This window comes from Rattus norvegicus, chromosome 1, assembly GCF_036323735.1.
Source record: "Rattus norvegicus strain BN/NHsdMcwi chromosome 1, GRCr8, whole genome shotgun sequence".
Taxonomy (NCBI): domain Eukaryota; kingdom Metazoa; phylum Chordata; class Mammalia; order Rodentia; family Muridae; genus Rattus; species Rattus norvegicus.
This window is the reverse complement of record NC_086019.1, coordinates 265865823-265891959: the sequence shown is the minus strand read 5'-3', so window position 1 is coordinate 265891959 and position 26137 is coordinate 265865823. Positions and strand designations below refer to the sequence as shown.

The 26137-nt window shown below is 44.6% G+C and overlaps 2 protein-coding genes across 32 annotated transcripts in view; one reads left to right on the top strand and one right to left on the bottom strand.

The window, feature by feature from the left end:
- The window catches only part of Tdrd1 (tudor domain containing 1), a 47500-nt gene extending 32398 nt beyond the window's left edge, over window positions 1–15102 (bottom strand). The window contains exons 1-5 of one of the 15 annotated variants that reach the window (XM_039103224.2): window positions 14746–15102; window positions 12742–12869; window positions 12069–12369; window positions 6025–6357; window positions 2980–3035 (exon numbers count right to left, since the gene is read on the bottom strand). In XM_039103224.2, coding sequence (XP_038959152.1) covers window positions 2980–3035; window positions 6025–6328 — 360 coding nt within the window. In that variant the 5' untranslated portion in view covers window positions 6329–6357; window positions 12069–12369; window positions 12742–12869; window positions 14746–15102. Of the gene's footprint in view, window positions 1–2979; window positions 3036–6024; window positions 6358–8049; window positions 8113–10539; window positions 10659–10747; window positions 11125–12068; window positions 12370–12741; window positions 12870–14745 lie in introns of those variants that run through there. The other 14 variants (XM_039103243.2, XM_063282786.1, XM_039103240.2 and 11 more) reach the window with 14 other exon arrangements.
- Window positions 13878–26137, top strand: part of Ccdc186 (coiled-coil domain containing 186) — a 37654-nt gene continuing 25394 nt past the window's right edge. For 3 of the 17 annotated variants that reach the window (XR_005499768.2, XM_039101450.2, XM_039101455.2), the window contains exons 1-2: window positions 14902–15040; window positions 23312–24021. Coding sequence is in view for 16 of the 17 variants with exons in the window: in XM_039101450.2 (XP_038957378.1) it covers window positions 23318–24021 (704 nt within the window). In the remaining variant the exon portion in view is untranslated. Of the gene's footprint in view, window positions 13990–14828; window positions 15041–15157; window positions 15367–16154; window positions 16428–17221; window positions 21345–23311; window positions 24029–26137 lie in introns of those variants that run through there. The other 14 variants (XM_063268801.1, XM_039101453.2, XM_063268797.1 and 11 more) reach the window with 12 other exon arrangements.

Genomic DNA, 26137 nt, shown 5'->3' with positions numbered 1-26137 from the left:
AAACTCAAGCAGTAGAAAGACAGAACATTAGTTCATAAATGTTAATTAACAGAGACCAGGGGTCAGCATATTGCTATCAGATAAAAGATTACAGAGGAAAGATAATTTCAGCAGAGGACATTACGTGGCCAGTCAATCTAACAAGACCTCACAGCCATAGGCATGTTTGCAGACAACAGCAGAGGTCCACATGTGAAGAAGAGAAAGGCGACCAGTGAGCACAGATGGGAGAGTCCTGTTCTCTCAACAACTAACATGACCTGACAGAGAAGACGCAGTGTCACAACTCAGCAGCACTGTGCAGCCACAGGCTCAGCAGGAACACACAATGGCCAGTATGGCCAGTGTACCAGGACACACACTGTGTTCAAGAGCCACACAGAGCACGGAGCTGTAAATCAAACCACAACTTCAAAGAGTTGAGGGCTGTGGCACAACTCAGAGGCATGTGTCCTCTGTTTAGCATCCATAGGAGCCGGGAGCTGAGAAAGGAGAGCTGGAACTGATCAGATGGCTCTCTGACCACGGTGAGTTCCAGCAGGAGTGGACAGTAAGCTCGTCACTCCCAACACTTGGAAACTCAAAAACACTCTTCTAAATAACACTCTTCTGAATAACATGTGGGTCTCAGAGGGCGAGTTAAGCCATACTGAACAAAAAATAAACAAAACACCTACACATCACAGCTTATGGGACACTTAAAGTTCTGGTAAGAGAAAGAGTTGCCCGTGAGCACAGGAGACAAGTGCCCAGGTCAATGACTTCTCTCTCGTCTTCCTTCTTCAAGTGAAATAAATAAATGGAGTACACCTGAACTACGCACCCTACAAACTTCACAAACCAGTCAAGAACAGACTCAGCTCTGCATACGTAAAGTCTGACTACAGAAGCAACACACACCAGTTCTTAAAGTTTATAAACAAATCCCAGCTTTAGAGCCCCCCCCCGCCCCCCGCAAAAAGAAATGTCAAAGGCCAGGATGTTTTCACCAAAGAATTCTTATCAAATGTCTCAACAATACAATAGTGGGTCTCCTTTTGAGGAAACAGAAGAGAACACTTATCCCATGACACATGGTGTTTACTTCAGAGATGCAAGGCTGCTGAGCTAATTAACATATTAGATAAACCCACCAAACAGACTACCATATCTGTCACTGTATCAATCAGTATAGCAAATAAATTTGATTCCTAGAACAAAGGACTTCAACAGAATGCACGCTAAGTTTAGAAAGCGCTACCATTTTTGCTTCTTAGCAATGAATTCAAGGACACACAGATGTAAGGAGAATCACTCAAAAAATAATTCTTAAGCATAAATCTAACAAATGACTTAACACAGAGGCTGAAAGCTGCAAAGTGACGAGATCAGAGACAACACACGGAGACACGGTTGTCTGTGGTCAGAAGACGACACAGAAGGTGCCTAACTCTAACATCAGGTGACAGATTTAGTGCAATCCATGCTGACATCAGAGCAATGTCTCCACGCAGATTCAGACAAGATTGTTCTAGTCAGTCTATCTTAAGGCAAGCAAACTACAATGGCTAGAATGATCAATCTTGAAAATCAAAATAAAGTGGAAGGAACCCAGGAAGGTTTCAGGACCTACTGGGCACTGATTGTGACTATGGTGCTGGTGAAGGACAGACAATGCGTGGAAAGCCATGAAGAAGCGAACACATCTGTGACATCTACAACTTTTTATGTATCCTCAACTGACTTGACTAGTTCCCAGACAACCTAGACAAGCTGACCTCCCACAAACAGCAGCCAGGGTAGCAGACCACCTGACCAAGAGACCTCAACTCAAGCTCCTTTGACAAAATAAACTCAAACAGATCAAATTATAAAAAACTCTGACATTTTTCTCAAAAAGACACATCTGAGTGATCTAGAGTAGCAAAGAGTTTGCAGTCTTAATTCCCAAGTCCAATGTGCACTCATGTGAAGATTCTGGCCAGCCAGCCAGCTCCTAAATGAAGCCTTTTGTTCTGCAAAATGCTGCCTTCAGAGCTGGGAGGTCTAGGTGCAGGCAGGGGCAAGGCCAGGCAAATCAGGCTTCACCAAACAAATGAACAAGCAGGACCTGGATTCTGAAGCTTACAAAGAACTTTCAAACCTTAACAGTTAAAACCTGAGTGAGGGCCAAGACTGGCTGTTCTTCCAGAGGTCCCAGGTTTAATTCTCAGCACCCACATGGCGGCAACTCACAACTGTAACTCAAGTCTTAGGTGATCTGACACCCTCACACAGACACGAATGGAGGCAAAACCAGACACATGAAGTAAAGTAAGTATATTACTTAAAAAACAAACAAACAAAAAACCTAAATGAAGTCAGCTGACAGTGATGCCTGCCTTTAATCCCAGAACTGAAGGCAGAGGCAAGCAAAACTCTGAGTCCAAGGCTAGCCTGGTCTACAGAGTGGGTTCCAGGACTCCCAGGGCTACAGAGAAGCCCTGTGTCTCAGAAAAACAAACCAAAACATAAAAAAGTTAAATGGCCCACCTAGAAAATGGACAAAAGACAAGTATTTCTCCAACTAATACTGCGTATCCCTGCCTCTTCATCTCATGACAAAGCATTCATATTTAACAATCGAGCCAGCCCAATCACCAAGGAATTGCTAAGAGAGAGAAACCTGCACTAGAATTCCCCTTAGAAAATGCTCTCAAAGTGACCAACTGTACAACTCAGCACATGTTAGCCACTGCCAGTGCTCAAGGAGGGGCAGAACCAACAGAGGTGGTCACAGAAAGGAAGGCCCTGTGAGGATGGCAATGTTCTAGGTCACATGACAACTGCTTGAATGGGAATCTACAGTTATCTAAAAAAAAAAAAAAAAAAAAAAAAAAGACATTGTCCTAAGAAAAGTTCTAGGTTAGAGAAATGACAAACTTGACCTTGACTGACCCTAACAGAACAGATGCCTCTTTAGTAGTACAGACAGTATCAGAATGCAGAAAAGAAACTTACAGTTTTTACTTGGTTAGGTGGTGAATTGTTTCCAAGACTTAATGATACTGGGTTTCCTGGGAGAGAGAAAACACAATTCCTATTAAATGCCAATTACTGCTTTCACTTCAGAAAACATAAAATAGCATCCCTCGGTGATGCCCAAACAGAATGCTAACCCCACAGCCTCCCAGCCACACTGTGAGTGAGTGAGTGGTGTTCCTCTCTCTGGTTGAGAGCAAGGATTTGCTAGGGTCACAGGTGGTCCATGCCGGTCATTTCTTGAACGGAAAACTTCACTGCAAACTTTTCTCCAGTCACAAAGTGGACAAGTTCATTCCTTTTGACTCTATTTTGCAGTTGTTAAATGAATGGCCTACTAAGTTAGATTCCCATGAGGTGACTTTAAAGTATCTAAGAGACTCCGGCCTCACAGACAGGAAAAGGAGCATCAAATGTTCTTCACAGATTAAGAGCACATTAAGAGTTAGTGCTAATACACAGAAGAATTAAACAGGGAAAGGAAAGGAAGAGGAGGGAGAGAGGGGAGGGGAGGGGAGCAGAGGAGAGGGGAAAAGAGGGAAAGAGAGGGCAGGAGAGGGGAGGACGGGGCAAGAAAAGGGACAGCTAACATTCAGGGCCATTTGAGGAGTTGTATAGGACCCTGTTACTGTAGAGGCTTCTTAAAATATATACATATAGTGAAAGAAATCTAAATGGAGTCACCAAAAATAACGAGGCAATGCCCCAACGTTCTCCCCCACGTGAAACCTCCGATGGAGAAGCAGCTACATCTGGCTGAGTCATTGCCAGAGACCCCATGGGAACCTCCAAACACCTCAGGGCACTGCCAAGGCTACTGACTGACTGACTGACTGACTGACGCTTGGCCCCGTTGCTTAAGACGACACTTACATATTCTTGAACACAGAGAACTTGAGGTGGTGCCACACTGCAGCACTCACCCCTACTGACTAGTCAGTGTTCATGGTACCAGAAGACACTGCACATTACCAGAGGGCAACGGTAACCAACAGCCCAGCCACAACCCTGACCGCTACACTAGCTACTTGACCTGTACTGATGCGAGTAGCACAGATGTATTGTGGGACTAACCCACCAACTCTTGGGAGTGGATCAAGGCCTACTCCATGAGCTAGGACCAATGGCTGACATTGCTTAGGTGGCCGAGAAGGCAAAAGGTCATGGACTTTGGGGAAATCAATACTGCGGTTCTGCTAAAGGAGCATGGCAGTAAAATGACTTAGTGACACTCTGCTCTGCTCATAGGCTAGTGCCTCACCAGCCACCATCAGAGTTGCCTCCAGCAGGAGGTGGGGACTAATACGAGCCACACTGTGGACAACCTGCAAGAGGGAGAGACTTGGAAACATTTGGTCCTAAATGAGGTGTCTCCATCAAACCCCTCCCCTCAGGGCTCAGACAGCTGTAAGGAAGAGGAGGTGGGAAGATTCTCAGAGTCTGTCACAGCAGGACTGGCACACATGGGCACTCAGAGACTGGGGCAGGAGGTACAGAACCTGCCAAAGTCCAAGCCAGATTCGGTCCCAGCACTGACAGGGAAGTGAACAGGATCTTCCATCCCTAACCAAGACTCCATCTCCACAACTGACACCCACTTACAAAGGAAATACCGATTTTCTCCAGTGGAGTCCGACTGACACTAAGAGCAGCCCCAAGCCAGGGAGTCCATGCCAACACCAAGCGAATTCTCCAGTGTGGCCTTGGGTTTTGTTTTATTTTGTTCTTTTGGTCTTACTAATCTTTTGCTTGCATATTATAGTTTTGGATTTGTGTTTTAAATTTTCTTTTTGTGCTTTTTCTTTTTTAAATTCTGAGTTGTTTGCCTGTTTGTGTTTGGAATAGATAGAAGAAAGGATGAGTGGGTTTGTGGGGCGAATCTGGAAGGAGGTGGAGAGGGGAAACCTATGTTCAGAATGCAGTAGATGAAAATAATTTATTTTTAATAAAATGTATATATTTCAAAAGTATTAATGCTAATACAGTGTAGAGCCCCAGACCATAACAATAACTTGCACAGCTACATTAGAACCACCATTTGGGTTCACATGCGAGTGGCCTGCTGCCCATCTGGACAACAGCTGCCGTGGGGTCAGCTGCACCGTGCACGAAGCACCTAAGCTTGGAGTGGCAGGCTCTTGTTCCTCGGACTCTAATTTATCTAAACATTTTTTTCACTGAGGGCAAAATATTTCCTGTTGCCCAAGCAGTGACAGACTCACTGTTAGGTTGTGAGAAAACACCGGGCAAAAGCTAAGTCAGAGGAGGCCTGGCCCCCATTTAGGCCAGAGCCTGTGGTTTCCAATACCTCAAGGGAAATTGGGAGAATCCTTTCTTCCTTGCAAAAATTACAAAAAGCTACTTCTACACAAGCACTAAGGTTTAACATGGAAATTTTACTGTTCCATTGAAGGTAGTTTTTTAATAAAACAGGCATATCTGGGTTTTGTTTATTAGTTTATGGCAATGGAAAAATTCAACAACCACTAGCCTAGGCTGGTGTGTGACCTGAGCTGTGAGGTAAGTTCACATATCCTTAGTTTTGACTTCTTAAGGGCCTCCTAGCATTCAAGGGTCACATTGAGGACTTGGGTTAACACAACATTAAAATATCACATCTCATACACCCAGAAGGTAAGTCCTACACCAGACCCTCTTCTCTTTAAAGAATCAGGGGAAAAAAGCAAATTATTTAAAAGCAAATCACATGAAATTATTAACATCATAACTATGTGGGCTGCTATGTACAAGGTAATTAATTGTAAGTCAACTTCAGAAATGCCATTAAAACCACCACACCCCGTCCTTTCTACATCCCAGGGGGGTTTCATCTGTGGTCGTTCCCCCTGTGAAATCTTTCCAGTGATTAACGAAGCCAAGGCCGTTACTTGGTTTTCTGTCTCAGTAATGACTGGGTGGGAGAACTCTCCTGCAGTCACGGCTGTTCGCTACCCCACTGTATTCTGTGTTAAGCGAAGTCAGAGTCCATGAGAATCAAGTGGGAAGAGAGCGGTTTCCACTCACCTGTTGGTAATGTCTTCCTGTCTCCTTTGGACCCACCTACTTCTCCATTGATACCAGCAGGGTTTGAAGAGACCACCGAATTGTCTTCCTGACTAGCCAAGTACTGTTTGTTTTGTTCACAAAGCAAAAAATTGTTCTTTTTATTTCCGTTCTCTGGGCTTTTCAGTCTGAAATTGGGATGGTTATGCTGTGGTACAGGACTTCTTAGAGAATCGTGGGGTGGAAGTTTGCTTTCCTTTTTCTCAAAATTAAATGGTTCTGCCATTTTACAAGTAGAGGCTTCCAAATTATTTCGTGGCATCATATTAGATGTAACTTAACATTCACTGACGTCTGAGAAGAGAAATATTTTTAAGAGGTGAATTTAACTGTGAAAGCAGACGAACTGTAAGCACAGGTGATCCCGTTCAAACATTACATATCAGATCATTCCTAGCAACGATTCCACGCAGACTTAACCCTGCTATCAAGACCTGGCCTACAATATACAAGTATTTCTTTACTCATAAGCATAAATCCCAAGTTTGGCAGCTTCATTTACAGCAACTCAGGAGCATGCGTTCTTGAGGTGCAGGGAGAAAAGACCTCTCACAACTCAAAGCGCGGCTTCTCAGGTAAAGCCAGCCTCTTCCTGGTGGGTATGACACAGTCTACTGCTTACATCAGAATGTCATTCTGCCTTCTATCTTACGCCATGGCAACTCTTCCCCCATCAGAACTACCCGCTTGCCCAGAGGCCCTGGCTCCTCCCTTGCCTGACATCCAAACCACCCTCCTCAATCCTCTCAGCTGACGCCGATTCTGTCTGGTCTGCTCAAGCATTCTGCTCTGACAGTCTCCAGCTGAACTTCATAAACTGGAAAAACATTTTTTGCGAGGCCCTGTGCACGTTTGCGAGGCCCTATGCACGTAGCTTCCTCTGAAAGGGAGTCTGACTTCAGCAAGCCTTCCGTGTTACAGCAGCTGCAGTGCCGGGAGCCACACTCGTCAGGATGCTGCTGGCTGAGACCACCTATGCCCTCAAAACCTTCCAAAGGAGAAGCCGAAAACTAAATGTCACTTAAGATGGTTTTGAACAAACAGCAGAAAAATGCTCCCCTTTTGTATCTAAAACACCTATTTTATTACTTGTTTTAAATTAGATAATGCTACAGTACAACCCTGACATTAATGAATTTGGATTAAAAAAAATCTGTCAACAGAACGTTTTCTGAACGCGAAGCATCCAAGACACTAATTCAGGTTCAGACATGCAGATGTGAAGCATTTCCAGGTGCCCGGCACCATTAGGATGAAGCAGTCTCCATCCTGAACGCACATGGTCCTCACTGTCAACACCTCGGCCTGGCAATGCCACAAACACTGCCCGGGACACCTCAGCCCAGACCCAAGGCTGTTGGTACCTTTCAGAATTTCTGATATTTTCTGCCTTTACAGATTCATAAATGACTTAGTTAAAACAGATTTCTAGTCTTTTCCTATCTTTATGTCTCTATATGACACTGGTAAATCTTTGAGCTATACTGTGTTAGAATACTTGATTTTGAAAATTGCTTTTTAAGCTACAAACTTGAGTTTCATAAAATATCTTAAATTTTGGCTGGAGTTTTAGGGATTTCTCAGCAGTTTCTGAATGGCTCTAAATATGCTTTTGCCTTTTTCTTATGTGTGGCTTAATTAGCATTGGCCACCATAAAGCCAAAGTATCAATCACCTCCTGAAAGTCAGGATAGTCTGTGTGAAATCTAAGTATTTAGGTATGACTTAGCTCCTTAAGTAAATTACACAAGCAAACCCACCTTATTAGCATGCGAATTTCCTTTAATATTTAATCACTATATAAAGTTTAAGCAACAGACAGAGAAGATTTAAGCTTAGAGGAAGGTCCTCCGTCCAAGGTAGCCTACTTCAGTTTGACTCACTCCACTACTCCATCCCACTCAGAAATTCCCACTGCAATACAAATGTGGATTTATATAATTTCATACTTTTATTTGGGGACTGTATTTAAAAAATAAAACTGACCTTTTTGCAACTCTTACTCATGTGTTGACCTGCAAACGCTCAGACATCCAGTGCTGCCTTCACCTGCAGGTGAAATGCCCAGTTCCTCGTGACTCCACCTTTTATTATCAGAGAGCCACATACATCATGACCTACAACCGAATATGACTGCAGATACATTCTGACGCAAGCGGGAGCCAGGACTCCCTGACTAGGTCGCTGCAGCGACATGTATGCTTAAGTGTTTAAGCCAGGGCAGCCGTGAGAGTTCAAAGGAAACGCCACCCATGCGACTTTCTATAAGGCATAGCTCCTGAGTCATTACACTTTCTGTTTCTATACATATTAACACATACATGCACTTATACTATCAGGACACCATCGCCTTTTAAAGCTGTATCTAACATTAAAGGCCACCAGTGAACAGAAAGGCACCATAGGTGCTGGAAATGGCTCATCAGGTTAGAAGAACTTGCTGCCAAACCCGATGGCCTGGTTTGATCCCCAGGACCTTTATGGTAGGAGAGAACTAAGTCATGCAAGCTGTCTTCTGGCCTCCACATGTCACAGGGCTGGCATGTACACACAGGAAAACTAACAGCAGCTGCAAGACAATTTATGCCACTTACATTTATCTCATGTCGGCCACCAACTCGTGAGTGGGTTTGTGTAGTGTAGTTCTGTGACTTACAGCTTATAGACTCCTGCATACATGAGTACGGAGAGTAGACAAATAGTTCTGAAGGTCATGGCATCTCCTGGTCTAACCACACCAATGACCTCCCTGTGGCACCTATTTTAAAAGCTATCATTTATTTTTATGCACACAGGTGTTTTACATGCACGCATGCACATCTGTGTGAGGGTGTCAGAAGTCCTGGAATGGGAATTACAGACAGGTGTGCGCTATGTGGGTGCTGTAAGAGCTGCCAGTGAAGTGCTTTTCATCTCTGGGCTGTTTCTCCAGCCCAGAATACACTATTCTTATAAGACACTGAATTAAAGGTGATGAATTAAAATGTAACAATCCCAGAATTCATAGAAATTATCTGCTGGTTTAGCTAACAGAGGAGATCTGAAGGCCCTCAAATTTCTTAAACAGAATTGAGAATCAATGTACAGTGGCTTGTGTTGAAATGTATAGAACTGTCAGTCAAAAGAAAAAGGTGAATTTAATGAAATAGTTTTTTTGACCCAAAGTGAGAAAGAGAGAGACTTTCATTTTGCGTGTATTCCTCTTGTGCTTTGAGTGCAGTGAGAAGTAAAGCTTCCCAAAGTAGACCCTGACTTTTTTTTTTTTTTTCTTTTTTTTTCGGAGCTGGGGACCGAACCCAGGGCCTTGCGCTTGCTAGGCAAGTGCTCTACCACTGAGCTAAATCCCCAACCCCAGACCCTGACTTTTTATTCTTTTTATTCACACAGGGAATATTTCCATCTTTGTGCCTTTTTACCCGGCTGGAGGTCTTTTTCCTCCAAGAGTTCAGAGCCTAGGACTCATAGAGAGGTTTTCCTGGTAAGGATTAGTGTTTACTCAGAAACCCAAGGCAGGGGCAATGCCTTTCTTTCTGGTGACTTTGTGCACTCCAGGAGGGCCATTTTACCCAAAAGGAAAGGGTGTCTTAGAGCTGTACAAGTCAATGAACGGTTCAGTAGGCCACAAGCCTGGCCAGAAATCAAGCCCAAGCCCCACCTTCCTCACTTAGCTACATTCTCCTTAAAACTGCTTCATTTTTTCTAGGATTCACTGACTATAAAATGCAGAAGCAGTAACTTCCTCCTTGATACTACCATGAGGATTAGACAAGGGATAGGATTTAAACCACCCAGGGAAATGGAAGCCACTTTCTATCATCCTCCTCCCTGCAAAACAACTCATTTGGGGGGACAAGGATGGACAGACAGTTGGGAACACAGACAGGGACGGACGGACACACGGACACACACACACACACACACACACACACACACACACACACACGGAAAAATCACTCTATCACAATACATACTCCCCAACCTCCCAACCTTTGTGTCATGAGGAACAAGTTTGCAAAATTTTATTTGCTGGCCGTGAATCTGTCACCCTTGCGCCTCTACCCTGAAGCTGCTTGGTGGTAAACCACCAGGCCCAGGAGGGGTTGCATTTTTAAGATAGATGTGGTCCCACGGTTAACGTACATTTCTTCATTTTTAAATGTTAAGTGACCAGTTAATAGGAAAACTTGCCACCTTCCATCCACCGTACCCGACTCGGTGCCAGCACCCTCTTGAGGTACCTAATTAGTCTATTCCCAGTCTGCCTAACTCCGGAGGCCTATACTTACTTACACCTGGGGCCTAGGAAAGCCAAGGGCCAAGAGTGAGTGACCCAGCAGATGTAAGGCACCTCACTTTATAAACCTGGTGACCCCCCGATTCTAAAGGAGGCAAGAGAGTTTATGGAAAGGATCTAGTGGCCAGTAACAGTTGTCACTCCATCTGTGACTTCAACCAAAGCACTGAATTCACACATACACTTTGACACTTTAAAAGTGCTGTTTCCAAACCGTGCACAGGGCCTCTGCTTGCTCACGCCCCAGTTCCAGGGCTCAGCTCCCAGGCACAATCCACCCACACCCACACCCACACCCACGGATCTAGGACGGTCCCAGGGTCTCTGTCCTTTCAGCCTGTCCCCACGTGCAACTCCTGTGACCGCCCAACGCCCGACTTAACGCCCGACCTCAACGTCCAGCTCTGGACTTCCGGCTCCTAACGATCCACGCCCGAGGCGATCTTGACACCGAGCTCCCGCGCCTTGGCGACCAGGCCGCCTGACCCAGAAAAAGGCGAAAGGGCGCTGGCCCTGATCGGTCTCTAAGGCTAATCACTCACGCCGGTGTTTGCCATACCCCGCAGCCCCGAAGTCCAAGAGCTTCACCCGTGCTCACCTCGCCTCGGACGCTCAAGGCTGCCGCGTGCTGTTGATCCCGCGCCTGCGCAGTCTGCTCCCACGTGCGCTCAGCTCCGCCCACGCGCCCAGTGCGGGCAGGTGCAGTGGCGCTGAGCCGATTGGGGCCGGTGGCGGCCCAGGCTCATCAACGCTTTACAGACTTTCTAGCTTTCTCTAGAAAAGTGTTCCGGGAGCCCCGGGGGCAGATTCCCAGAGGAAAGGCCAAGCTGAGAGTCACTGGAGTTGCTATTTTAGTTAGCTATGGGAGGGACTTCTGGTTTTCCAGTGTACTCCTCTGCGCCTCCTCCTATGGAAACTAAGCACACCAGAGCCAGGGTCCCACCAGTTACTTCTTGAATGTTTAGAAGCAATGTCCAGATTCGTGTCTTTATTTTTACATTTTCACTTATTTCGTGCCATGGCACATATGTGGAAGTCAGGAGACAACTTTTGGGAATCAGTTCCCTTGTTTTGAGATTGCATCTCGTTATGTAATCCCTGGCAGGCCTGTTATTTGGATGTTGACCCGGATATCCCTGAACACACCTGAGATACCTCTGTCATTTGCTTTGTTGACCAGGCTGGCTGTGATAACCTACCACCTGTCGTCTTCTCTGGGATGCCGGGGTTAAAGCCTTGGCCTACTGTTATGTCTCAAACCTGGGACAAATGGCTGAGGTGCCTATTTAATGTATCAAATTGGACCTGGCAGATAGGTTCTCCCAATATCCCTCAGTCCCTACCTGTTACAGGGTATGGCTGGCATGCCCCGCCCCCAATTCCTAAACTCCAGCCCAAGAGCTGAGCTACCCTTCCCCCCATCTGCCTTTCCCTTTGTAATCCGGCCCCATTGGTTATTCAGTCTTTTGTCTACCCTTTTGTCTCTCAGCTCTCCCCCTCCTGGTCTCCTCAGATGGCCCAGTCAGGGTCATGTTCACTCTGGACTCTCCTACATGTCTCTGTCTCTGCTCTCGTATCTGTAATAAACCTTCTACTACAGCATGCCTAGGAACAGTCATGTACTTCCTTTTTTCCTTTTTCTTTTTTTCATTCAGCTACCATGCCTGGCATTGCCTTTTACATTCTTAATAACTTTTAGAATACTTTTTACCTTTATAGAATAAAGAGAGCTCTCATGATGAAGTCATAATCAGTTTCTCCTTAACGAACATGTCCAAGACCACTATTATTAACTGAAGCCCACGATTTATTCGAACTCCTGCCCTGCTTCTATGCATCTTCTGAGCCTCAATCCAGCCTTGTGTTTGGTTGTCTCTCCATGGCTGTGGCAGTTTATCCTGATTGGCAGCTTCCAGCAGCACTGGTGGGTCATTGGGAGTGTACCCGATGACGCTGAAGTTTGTCTGATGCACTCACTCCTGATGAGAGTGGAGTATGAGCTGTTCCGAAGACTACAGAGGCAAAGTCACATTTTTATTGCATGCTATGGTCTGATACGCTTTACAGACATGATTTAGGATAACGAATAACAGGTTTCATCACGTGACTGACGTTGATTACATTTCTGCCCTGCAAAGTTTCCCCCTCACCCCAAGGACTGAGTTCCTGGCCCTGCCCATGCTAAGGCAAACGTTGCCTCACTGACTTCTTCAGGAAAAAAAAAAATCTCCAATTTATTTTGATATTTCTAAATCCAAATGTAAGATTGCTCTAACTTTAATTTTTCAAAACCTATTTTTAATGATGGTTCTTAAACACTAACCTTCTTTGTAGCCCACCACCCACCAGAGGTAATGGAAGAGAAAGGATATGGGGAATTGGACCTGTTTAAAAAGGTTCTTTGGAGCGAATCCCAACTGGGTTGTATGGAAATCCGAAGTTCAGTTCACAGGTCAGCAGCAGCAGCTAGATCTACCCGCAAACACTTCATGGATACACCAGCAATCCAGTTCTGTAGTTGGGATAGCAAACAGGAATCAGCAGCAGGGGCGCTACCTAGCAGAGATAGCCAGGCCTCACTCAGCCTTGGCTTCAAGCAGAACATCCTTTCTCCTGTGTCTGCTTCAGTGAAACATCCCTTCATGAGTCTGCCTTAGCCTTTCACGCCTGTGTCTACTTTAAAGAAACACTCCTTCACGTGTTCATCCCAACAAAACATCATCCGACAAAACTGACTTTCCAAAGAACCCTTAGAGTTTCCACTTTAGATTGCAACATTTCAATCTCATCTCTTTGGTTTTAGACCAGTATTTCTTTTCTCTTATGATTAAAAAATTAGTTTCCCAGACATACTTAATACATTTTATTACCAGTTATAAGTTCTGAAAGACATTTCAGGAATAATGCTAGGGTTACTTCTAACAATAGGAGCCTATAAACGACTCAGTGTTTCTGTCCTTCCAGTCCTTTTGTAACAACATATCTTACTGGTAATGTTTAATTAAAGTCAAACCATTCTTTTCCCCAAAACAAGAAAGCCCATGTATGTATATATGTATGTATGTATGTATGTATGTATGTATGCATTTATAAAAAGGGTCTCCTGGAGGTTAAGCTCTAAGTGGTTCCTATTTGCACCTCCCAAATGTCTGGATAACAGGTGTAAGCCACTACTCCTGGCTCAACCCATAATTAGGGCCTCAGTGCTGTGAAGAAACACCATGACTAAGGCAACTCTTATAAAGCAAACATTTAGTCGAGCCTGGTTTACAGGTTCAGAGGTTTAGTCATTACCATCATGCTGGGGAGCACAGCAGTGTGCAGGCAGACATGGGGTTGAGAGAGAAAGCAGAGAGTTCTACACCTTGATTCCAAGGCAGCAAGGAGGAGACCGCCTGTCTCACAGTGGGCGTGGCTAAAGCTTTTCTATGAGCCCTCAAAACCTGCCTGCACAATGACATATCTCATCCAACAAGGCCACACCTCCTAATTGTGCCACTTCCTATAGGCCAAGCATTCAAACACAGGAGCCTATTCAAAGCACTATGGCACCTTAATTGTAAAATGTGCTGTAATTACATTACCATAATTTGAAGAGGGAGGCCATGTTTTCTGATTAAAAAAGACGGAGGGTAAGTAATATACCACGTTGAAGTTTTTCCTCCTCAGTGATTATGAAAGTAGTGTTAACAGTAATATGTTTTTTGATTTACAAACTTGCCATTAAAGATGAGTCTTTTATCCCTTTATGTCTATACCGTTCAAAACGTCAAAACATCTTTTTTTTCTGAACAGAAGTGGTTTGCAAAATCTCCAAACTAAAACTGCTCACCTTCCCTACCTCCCCTAAGTGGGTTTAGTCACTATAATATACACCCTTCTTACAACCAGATGGGATACCCAGCCCCCGGAGCGGGGGTGGGAGGGCTTAGAACCTCTTCATGAGCGCATCAACAGCTTACTAGTAAACGGGTGCCACTTGCAGACTTCAGGGCAAGGATATTATGGAAACCCTGCAGAGCTCTACTAGGGATGAATGCTTGAATGCTCACATCCGCCGCTCCTCTGGACTTGGCTCACCCCATGGCCAGTGCAAAGTTTGCACCATCAGAACGGGGAAGCCATAATCTCAAGTTTTCTTTTATTACTTTATGCCACTGACTGACTCATTAGATGACCGGCCAAAGGGTGAGGAAGAAAGATATAGCAACTTCCTACCGACAGAAAGCACAGGCTTGGGGCGGGAAAGGGAAAGAGTGACCTAACTGGACAAGGGCCAGTAAGTCAGCCTGCCACAGCCTCCTTGGGAGTAGAGGTGGCGCCGAGACGCTGGGCGGGGCCTCTAGAAACCGCCGCGTCCGGAGGCGGTGCCTCGAAACCAAGCCCACCTCCAGGTACTTAGCGTCACGCGGTCTGCGTCGCACTGATTGGCTCCCTCAAGGAGCCCCGCCCTCTCAGCTGTAGCCGCGCCGGCTTCGGCGTCGCCGCCATCTTTGTTGATGTGTCAGCTCCGCGGGGGTTTTAGGGGTAAACCTCGGCTGAGAGCCAGGAATCGGCTGTGGTCTCCGCGAGTGACTTCCTCACCCACTCCGCGTCCGCTAGACGCTGCCATGGATTCGCCGGCTCCGGAGCCGGAGCTTCATCGGCCTCGCTAGGGTGCGGCCCGGGACGGGGCGACGGACGGTGAGTAGCCGAGGGGCGTCCGGGACGGGCGCCGGGGGCTCGGCGGGCGTCGGTCTGCGCGCGTGGACGTGACGGGGTGCTAGCTCCGAGAGGTACGCGACTCCACGCGTGGACGTGACGATGCTGGCGGAGCCCTCGGGGGCTGTGCCTGGAGCGCGGCCGCTCCCCCGCTGCACCTGCGCGGGATCTCCGGGGATGCGGTTAGCAGCGTCTGGCTTTTCCAAAGATACCAATGTATTTCATGAATCTTGGTAGGGCAGTCAATTCGGATTTATTTGTCTCCTTCTACGTATTCTCAAAGTAGCAATCCCAGGGAAACAGCCGAGGTACCGATGGCTCAGCTAACAATTTGTAACTTGTTAAATATCCACATCTTGATTTTTACTTAGAGAAGAGACTCGGGTTTCTCTTTAGAGAAGAGACCCAGAACACCTGAGCTTGAGTCCTGTGGCTTCCGTTTGTTAGAGTCAGAAAAGAGTATAGTAAAAATATGACATCGGTTTATCAGACCCTGTGTCACATTCCTTTGATGCTCAGACTTTTCTTCTGAAGTGATACACAGGATGCTTGTCTGAGGAAAATGTGAAACAAATCAGTATGACAGCGTTTCAAAGGTGCCCGTGTAGCCACCCAAAGGAAAATCAGTCTGTTAAGTGTCAGGTTTATTAGTGTGGATGTGGTCTCTCCAACTGTAACTACACCTTTGTATTTGTAGTGTAGATATTGTGAGGGAGATTAAGGACCCGGAAACAAGTGATATTGAAACTGCTATCGTATGTATGAAGTACACCGAGTACAGACACTTTGTTAATTAATGGTTACACAAATGAAACAACAGAAATGGTTGGCCTACATCTTTTATTGTTCCTTTTTGGTCTTTACTTGTTCAGGAAAGATTTTGGGAAGGCCGTAATCTTGTTCTGTTACCCATGCCTTCTCCTTTGTAACGTCTAAGTAAATATAATTTTGGAAGACTACCAGAAGATGCACGGACTGTGTTTAATTTTTTAAAGGCTTTTTCTAATTCAAAATAATAAAAACTTAAGGTGTTTGTTTGTTTTAAGAACAGGTTCCATGGGGTAGGGTTGACATTTCTGAGTCTGATTTTTTGCAGATTGAAAGGCTGTGTGATAGAAGAGGAACCACTCATAAACCTTTAGTTCCTTCACATGGGATCCAAAGAGTTCTCCATTGATGCTGTGCAGTGCGGCATGCTGCTGGCTTAGCACGTTCAGCTCTGAAAGCCCGTTTATAGTTATGTGGTGACTAATAAACAGAACACTCAACCAGTGATGGTTGGAAGCACAAGCAGCCCTACTGAGAAAGCTCTTTTCCATTTGAAAGGTATTAGCATTCTACTCTGGCATACAAAAGTTATTCAACTCAGGTAAAGAAAGAATAGTTAACTTCAAATTCTGGTTGGTTGGTTTGTTTTTTCATTAATAAAACTAAGGTTTTTCTTATAATTTTTGTCTTTAAACATCTAAGGTCAAATTTTGATTTTGCTCATGAATTTCACTTCACTTATAATATTCAGTTTTTATTTTTTATTTTAGAAGCAGCAATAGGATAGATAATTTAGACCTACAGTTTAGATGCTACTATAATCTTACACCATTTCAAACTTATTTGATCTTGCTTAACAGAGAGTTTGTTTGCCCTAAGAGTAAACTATTGGGTAAAGGGGCAGTGGACACCAAGAGCCCAAACAAGCCCTAGGCTAATGCTACAGTCATGAGTGTACTTCTCAAAGCTTAAGCTGATCCACTGTAGGGTAAGGTAGTAAGTGCTAAATAATTGTTGTTTTTAATACACCAAATCTTACCAAATTTGCCAAATTCAGGCAGAAGTCTAAATCTTTAAGTAAATAAAGAAATTCTATTTAATTGAGACCATTTTTCTTATATTTGGTTTTCAGATTTTTGTTTTAAGATTTATTTTATATATCAATAGACTGTCCTCTCTTCAGACACACCAGAAGAGGGCATCAGATCCCATTACAGATGGTTGTGAGCCACCATGTGGTTGCTGGGAATTGAACTTGGGACCTCTGCAAGAGCAGTCAGTGTTTTTAACCTCTGAGCCATCTCTCCAGCCCAGTTTTCAGATTTTTTTTTCCTTAAGAACAGTTAAAAATACTTACACTTTCTTAGACTTCATTGCAGCTAATGTACAAGTAGCTTTAAGTTAGAATTTTATATTAATTTTATGCCTTAATATTTTAAAGACCATTTTAGAGTCAAAGTACCCAAACTATGGTTGCCTGTTTGCCCTTTACAAAGGTGAGAGTGTTACTGCTGCAAGATGCGTCAGCTGTCCAGCACCTTGCTGAAGTTAAGTAGGAAAGGCCCCAGAAGACAGAAGCCAGCCTGTTGTTGGCTCTGTGTAAGGAATAGAGAGCTGAGGAAACTCAGGTGTTTGCCTGCTGAAGCTCCAGTCTTCCTTCTTGGAGAACGAATTCTAGAAATCTTTGAAACAACCGTCTCCTAAAAGTAAAATTGATCCACGTAAATTCACCTTCTAGGAAACCGAAGGGTCAGTTCTTTGCATCAGGGAAACAGGACTGATGTACCTTACACAGGTGCTCTTGGCTTTCACTACTTCCTTATTTTAATTTAAAAGCTTAATCTAGCAAAGAGTGTCAAAATTTACTATTTAGGGATTATGAGGAGATGATTAGATGCTTTTTAATTTTTTACTTTTGACTTGAAATGTCATACCAGAATTTTGCTAGACTAATAGGAAAAGTAAGTTATTTTAGTTGTGTTAACTTTCAAACTGTTTTGGGGAAATATGCAAAACTGTCTTAAAGTACTTATATTTTCTTACAAAGGACAGGAAGCCATTTTATTGAAGAAATGTTCTCCCAGGTCTAGGTTGCATATGTTAATGCATATTAACTTAAGAAGTAAGTATACAACTAGACTTATCGGGGGATGGAGTGTTGCATAATTTAAAAATTATAAAAAGTATCAGAACTAAGATTATTCAACTGGATTTAAAGCAAGCTGTTATCTTGAAATGCGGTTGCTTTCTAATGCTGCATCGGGAAGGATTCTCACTTGTAGTCTCAGCATTTCACAGCAGCAAAGATTTAACAGGCTCAGTATTACTGAGGTCTGCCCCCGAGGGTGCCTGTTTTATTTCACACCATGTTCCCAACACCTACAATAGTGTCGGTGCGGAAGAGCTGCCCCATGGATATCTGGCAGTGAACACTTTGGACTTTACTTTTGAGCTGGTTCCTTTGCATGCTGCTTATTTGATGACCTGTCACCAATTGTCTGTAGATTGAATTTATTTCTATTTATCGTGTTGTGAGCCAGCCCATGGTTTTGTTCTTATAGTCTAATTATGGGAAACTGGAAATAGTACTGAAAGCTGTTGTGTTTTTCAGTTAAGTAGTTCTGTGTGGAATAACTTTGTAGCAATAGGAGCGTTCACTACGGAATGAAAGAGGTATTGGAATAATGTTGGCATGATGCCTTTTTGCTGATTACCTATAGCTGTTGTGCTGCAGGCCTGATGTGTGTGTGAGTCAGGCCTGTGCTACTGTGTTAGAGACAGAAGGAAGGGCTTCCTGTACAGGGACAGCAAGTGATTGAGAGGAATTTCGTGATAGTAAATCTTTTCCTCATAAATAAGTTATTACAAAATCAGAGTAGCAGTGTATGTAGTAATCAATAAGCATACTTCAGTGTGTCTCTGTGACTGTGAAGTTGGCCTGTACCAGCACTCAAAACGGACTTGCAGCCCTTCCCTAGGTTTACTGTTTTCCCCTTTTGTAGCCTACTTTTAGTAGGCTGTCTAGTCCTCCATAAATTTCATAATAGCATTCCTTCTTTAAAAAAAAAAAACCCAATACTTGGACAGTATCCAAATTGCTGTGCATCAGCGCCGCTAACTGGGGATGCCTGGAGGGGACTCAGCTGACTCTCGTCCCTAGTTAATGGTGAACAGATGAGCTTCTCATGAGATCGGTTGGTTTCTGTCTGCAGTTCTTACATACTCCTGGGTGTTGCCCTTGCTACATATGCAGCACAGTCCCTCCGTGACATTCTTCCTTTGGTCTCCGGTCAGTATTCACTGGGGCACCAACAAACAACTGTGCAGCCTTACTGGTTCTCAGATGCCAGTTTGTACACTGACCTTTCCACAGGTCAGGGCATAGCGAGAGACACTCTGTAAGTTATTTGGCTTTTAAGTATCGTCTTTAATTGATCAGATACACAAAACAAACTCTAAGCTTGGGTTAATAGCTTGTTTTGTTTGGTTTCTTTGTTACCTCGCTGAAGCTGCTGTAGAATGTACAATACATTTGCTGTTCTGTGCTGTCTGTACACTAACTGTCTCCTTACAGCCTGCCCACTAAATGCTGTCCACCCCAGATCATTTCATAGTTAGGTCTATCTGGTTATTGCCGTTATTGTCTGATGTTAAAGAAGTTTCAGTTCTGAGTAAATTTCCTTGTTCAAGAACAGGTGACTTGCCTCCTCAGAAGGGTGGGGAAAGGCTGGGTCTGCTCAGTGAGGTTAGGAGTGCTTTCCAGTGACAGACTGCCCTCATGCTTGTAATAGGGATGGTTTGGAGAAAGTGTGGCAGTAAAATGAAGTCCTCACCCATACTCTTCCTTTCCTTCCAGTAGACTGGAAAAACAGGGTTAAGTCTGTGCACTTGGCCTCTGTACAGTGAGTGTACGTGGTGGAGCAAGACATTGCAGTAGAGCAGCAGTGTTCTATGAATGTGGAAGCTTACATAACTGTCTCACTCAGGAATCCCAGGGATTTCATTAAGTAACAGCAAAAATCGTCTCTCTGTGTGTGCGTGTATGTGTGTGTGTAGGGGGGAGGGAGAGCCTAGATCTCCCTGAAGAAAACTTGAAGCTCTTACTTAGCCCTTAGCTGCTTGATGTAACAGTGTCTGCCTACTCTTCCTCCCAAGAGAGACAGCCTTGTCTCTTTTTCTCTGGCTAGCCTCTGTAGCATGAAGACAGGATTTCATTACCTGAAACTTTAAAGAAGGGGGAGGCCAGTCTGGGTGCAGGACTTCAGCTGGCCGTTTGATGACTGAAGGGGAGCTAAGTGTGTGGAATGCATAGCAACAGTGTCAAAGCGTCCTACCCTGCACACTTGCCCTCTTACGGTGGAAGGCTTACTTTACAGGGAGTTCCTGGTCCTATATACTTCATCACTTCTGAGTCCGGTGATTTGTCACTTGCCTTAGCAACCCTGTCCCCACCCCTAGGACTGTTACAAACAATCTGCCCTTCTGTTAACTACTTTGCCCTCTGATTTGAGATTACCAAAAGAGAACTGTGTGAGATCAAGAAGCTAAGTATTTATTCCAGGTGTGAGATGAGGCCAAGGCTGGGTGACAGGGAGGGATAGTGTCGGAAAGCAAGAGAACGGTTGTTTAAGAGGTTACGAAAGCAAAGGGACTAAGCCCATGATCCTGTGGATGGGGCACTCAGGCACATCATTAGAGGCAGGCTTGAGGGTTAGCCAGCATGAGTTGAAGACTTTGGAGAAAGCTCCACTGAGAACAGCTATTTTCAGGCAGACCACAATATAGCACAGGTGTATTATAGTTCCATGTCTGTAACTCAGGGTGCAGGACTGGAAACTCATCCAGGCATCAGCTCTGAGTTACTGCTCAGCTCAGCTAACTGGGCAACTGCTGTGAAGGGAGAAAGAGGTGAGAGTGAGCCCTGGGGTCCGAGGAAGCTGAGTGAAAGGACGTGTTTTTCTGTTGACAAGTCATGGCACACAAATAAGACTCTTAAAGTTGTTGATTACATTTCTTTTTACTTAACGGAATGCTGGAGGGTCACAATGCCTTTGTCTTCTGTTCTCTTCTGAAGGCATTCCTTATCTGTACCAGTGTGTATTCGTCTGCTGTGAGTTCAGCTTCATTTGGTAGAGCATCAGCTAGCCATGTTTAAAGCCACTGCAGGTTTCCACTTGTAAGATTTTAACCTTAGCAGCAGCATAGTATATCTTACGTTTACTGTATATCATATTACGTGTGGTATCTTTAAAAAGAGTCAGTTTGAGTGAGCTGTTTTTTGTATATCATATCACATGTTATATTTTTAAAGAAAATTACTTTGAGCTAGTTTGTAGGTTGCTTTGAGGCTAGTGTACCTGTCTGAGATTCATCTTTTTATTCCAAGATTTTGGAATAAATTACTCAGATTTTCAAGTGTTTGCTGCATTTATTTGTCTGGTCTAAAGTCTTTAATATCAATACCAGCTTGCTTATGAAGCATATACAGCATGGTGGTGTTGATTTGTGTCACTTGGAGGTAGGTAATACATAATTAAGTGATTAGAGCCTGAGTTCTGTGTCTGTAGGAACCATTGTCTCCACAGGTGGTCCAAAGGAACAGCATGTATGACAGACAAGATGGCCTTTTCTTCCTTAAAGTTGACTCCTTTCTACCATTCTATAATAATGTTCTTTAACCACTAGCCTTATTTATCTTATGCAGATTTTAGGTCAGCAAGTATTTGAGAACTCAGTAGGTACTGGGATTCATACTGTAAAATGTTTTACAAGCCCTAGACTTACTGTAATTCACCTTGACAAACTCCCTCCTCCTCCTCAGTGCTGAGGGGTCCATGCAGCCAGTCGTCTCTTCTGTTTCAGTAACCCTGACCGTCACCTTCCTCAAAGCTTGAAGTGAGCTTGTGTTTTCCAGTTGTAAAATGTAATCTTTTTTCCCATGCGTATACGTCATAACAATTCTTTCATTGATGCCGCTCATCTGCCCAGTTGCAGTCTCACCCCATGTCTGAGAACTCATCTGCCTGCACCCCTGAAGCTTGACCAAAGCCACAGGTGCTCTTTCATGAAACCACTCTGCTTTTTGTTTTCAAGACAGCGTTTCTCTGTGCAGCTCCGACCATTCTGGAACTCGCTGTGTAGATCAAGCTGGCCTTGAACTCAGAGATCCACCTGCCTCTGCCTCTGCCTCTGCCTCTGCCTCTGCCTCTGCCTCTGCCTCTGCCTCTGCGCCTCTGCGCCTCTGCGCCTCTGCGCCTCTGCGCCTCTGCGCCTCTGCGCCTCTGCGCCTCTGCGCCTCTGCGCCTCTGCGCCTCTGCGCCTCTGCGCCTCTGCGCCTCTGCGCCTCTGCGCCTCTGCGCCTCTGCGCCTCTGCGCCTCTGCGCCTCTGCGCCTCTGCGCCTCTGCGCCTCTGCGCCTCTGCGCCTCTGCGCCTCTGCGCCTCTGCGCCTCTGCGCCTCTGCGCCTCTGCGCCTCTGCGCCTCTCTGCCTCTCTGCCTCTCTGCCTCTCTGCCTCTCTGCCTCTCTGCCTCTGCCTCCTGAGTATTGCCATCAAAGGTGTGCACTACCACTGCCTGACTAGAATTTTTTTTTATTAAATTTTATTTTTAATTATATGTGTATGTCAGAGTTAGGGTTGTGCGTATGAGACCAGTTCCAGAGGAAGCCAAAAGAGGGCATCAGTTCCTCTGGAACTATAAGCACAGGTTGCTGTGAACCACCCAACAAGGGTGCTGGGAGCTGAACTTGAGTCCTTCATTAGAACAGTATGCACTCTTAACTGCTGTACCATCTCTCCAGCTCCTGGTAGGAGATTTTGTATTCTGTATGTCAGGGAATAATTTGAAGTTGACTAATTTTCCATAAAGACGATAGAGGAAGAATCTTTGTAAGTAATATAAAAAGGTATTCTTACCTAGTCACATAAAATGTTGTTCTTACTGACCTCGACAGTAGATAAGGCTCTGTTTGATTACACTAAAGAGAATGCTTACTTAGAAATATGTTGGGGAACTTCCCAGGTCCCTGTCAGGGGAAAGCTGCTCCTGTCACAGGTCAGCCTCAACTCGGTCTGCGCTCAAGCAGGTCTCTTTTCTAAGTTTATTTCTCGGTGGGCTTTGTCATCACTCACTGACGTGTCCTCTTGCTCTGAGGCCGCTGCCTTATGCTTTCTCTGCCGTCCTTTTGCCCATCTCCTTAAAGGACTTCAGTAGAGTGCCCCCTCAGAACTAGAGGCCATTCTCCTTTCTGATCTTCCCATCACATGTTCTGCCCCTTAACTAGTGAGGCCAGCTGGCCCATGACAGCAAAGAGGGAGACTGTGGTGGCCCCACTGGTTGTGTCTACTCTGGGTAGGCTGTTCTCTGTTTTCTGTAGGGGAGGCCCTTAGTAGAGGAATTGTGCATGGGACACTTCATGGGCATGTCATAGAATGTGTGCAAAAGTGTGAAGGGTCTTAGTGTAATTTTTTTTAATTTGATTTCATAGATGTAAATGAAGATCAGGAGCAGATTTGAAGAAATGCAAAGTGAATTGGTAGCAGTCAGCATGTCAGAGACGGAACACATAGCCTCCATTTCTTCTGATGCAACCACTGGGACAACATCCGAGTTGAAGGACGACTCACGCATCTCAGTTTCTGGTGATGAAAGCAGCAGATTAGAAACGGGATCTGAACTACTGTCACTGAACCCTGACAGAGTTTTATGTCAGACTACTGAACAGTGTAGTCAGAATGAGGTGCAGGAGGATGATGTGCAGGAAGGCCGTACTCCAGACTGTGGCAGTGCTGAGCATTCATGTGCTGAGACAGACACATGCCCAGAACATTCTGAGCAAATGGATGACTGTCCTGGCGGAAACTTCGCAAAACCAGTGTCCCACACCAGTGAGCCAGGACACATGGTAACACAGAGACTGGCAGAGTTCAAGTCATCTGCACCCACAGAAGCTGGTGATCCAAAGACCACCTCAGCAAGCCTCTATGATACAGACTGCACCAGGAAACTCATTTCAAAGATAAAGACTGTTTCAGCATCGGACGATTTGTTGGGAGAAATAGAATCTGAGCTCTTATCTGCTGAGTTGGCAGAGGAGCACCAAGTACCCAATGGAGTGAACAAGGGCGAGCACGCCTTAGCCCTGTTCGAGAAGTGCGTGCACAGCAGGTACCTGCAGCAGGAGCTCACTATTCAACAGTAAGTACTGCTGTGGGCACCGTCCCCCTCTGCGGGCCAGCTCCCAGGAGGACCCTGCTGTCTGCTTTGGTTTCAGAATGCAGCCATTCAGAGTTGGTCTGTTTCCCCAGATAACTGAGCAGCTTCTGTGCTGTGGCTTACCATCGTAAAACAGTAGTAACTAGTGTAAGTTCATTAGGGAGCCATTCACGTTTTTCATTTTTGAAACAAGGTATGTCAAAGTAAATTCAAAGGAAAATTAGACGTCATGAAATTTAAGTTCAACAGCTTACAATTTAGAGAACAGAGGGGTTAGTAGAGCACATTCTGCTTTTAAATATCTATTTGTTGAGTGTTCCGATGAGTTTGAGTTCCTTCCACCTGTTTCTAATAGGATTGGTTCTAATATCTTTATTGTAAATTTTATTGTAAAGTGATACATAAGTTTGGGCCCCCTGTTACAATCTGTTAAGATAATACACAGTATCTCTCACTAAGTTACACACTTTTAAACTATGTTGTTCCTTCTCTTTTCATTTTAATTAATGAAGTGTGAGAGTAGAAAAGGGAGGCCCAGGGCCAGGAGAGGGTGATAGGATCAGACCACCTCCACGTGCTGTGTGATAGGCAGCCGCCTTTCCTCGCTTGTTTTCCTCCCTAGTCTGTTAACTCCATGGATGTCCCAAAGCGGCTCAGTCTTCATTGCTTTTCCCAGTGAACTTCAGTCTGCTGGTATTCATTTTCTTTTTTTTTTACTTTAAATTTAAGCTTTTTTAAATTTAAATTTTCTAGGAAAAAAAAAGACTACTATGATATGAGGGGGTATGCACATGTACAAGTCAGAGGGAGCTTTGGGGAGACAGTTCCCCTGTCTACCTTTGTATGGGTTCTGGGGATCACATGCCTGTGAAAGTCCAGTGCCTTCTCAAGAGCACCTCTGCTCCCTTCGATCCTAACTGGGAATGAATACTGCTGACTCCCTGATACACTGCCTTCAGCTCTCGGACATCTGTGCTTCCGGCCCTTCTAGGCTTGGGGTAACTTCTTTACTCCCCTGAAGTCCGGACTTACTCTGATCACCCTCACCCACCCACACACAGTGATTATTTCTGAAGCCCTTATCTACTTTCCTTAGATCCTAACAGTTTATACAGCACTTTAAGATGCATGCATTTAATAATCCCATATGCTATTAATTATGAGACTGGCACATGTTAACTCATGGGATCTTATTGCAACATTTACTTCTCTCACTCATCCTGAAGTATGTGAGGTACCTGAGGCACACTAAGAAACTTGTTCCAGGTCAGATGCAAATAGCTACAAAGCTGAGCTTCTGACTTTGGCTTCAAAAGTTTTATCAGTTGTTACCGGAAATCGTCTGGCTGCAAGTTGTTGGATTTAACTAAAAAGTATTAGGAGTGAAAACAAGCCAGCTCTTTGTCCACTCAGCAGAGGGAGCAGCAGGCAGTAGAGTAGGAGGGAGTCAGCAGCAGCCTGGAACTTGCGGAGTCAGCTCTGAGTCAATGCTGTCATTGACTCAATGCTTGGCACTACTCTTGTGGATATGAAGGCGTCATCTAAGTGTTTATTGATAACCTGCATTGATCTTTTGTTTTATATATAGTACTTTTAATTTCAAATAAAACACTTGTTGATTCAGGTAAGCAACTAGATGTTTTTCTTAACCTTTGCTTCCATTTAATTTTTTATGAAGAACACTAAGTTTCAGTTCCTTTTATTGAAAATTTTATAAATGCATCTTTTCCCAGATGGTTTTATATTCATTCCCATTTGCTGAGTTTTGTTTGTTTTTTTCCTGGCACGGTTGTATATATTGTCATTGTGAAATGATTCTACAATCAAGCCAGTGTTTATCCTCTCATATAGTTAGTCATAACCCTTAAGATACGCCCTGCAAGTTTCCTGTTCAAAATACCATCTCCCCCTCCCTCCTCTGCGTCTGTCTTGCTCTATACCCTGCTCTCCCCTTCCCTTTCCTTCATTCTTTGCCTCGCCCCCTCTTTCTTCTTTTTTTTATCCTCTTCCTTTCTTTTATCCTTCTTTTGTCTAGAGGAGCTTAAACATGCTAGGTATGTACGCTGCTATGCCCCAGCCCGATCACAGCCCAATCACC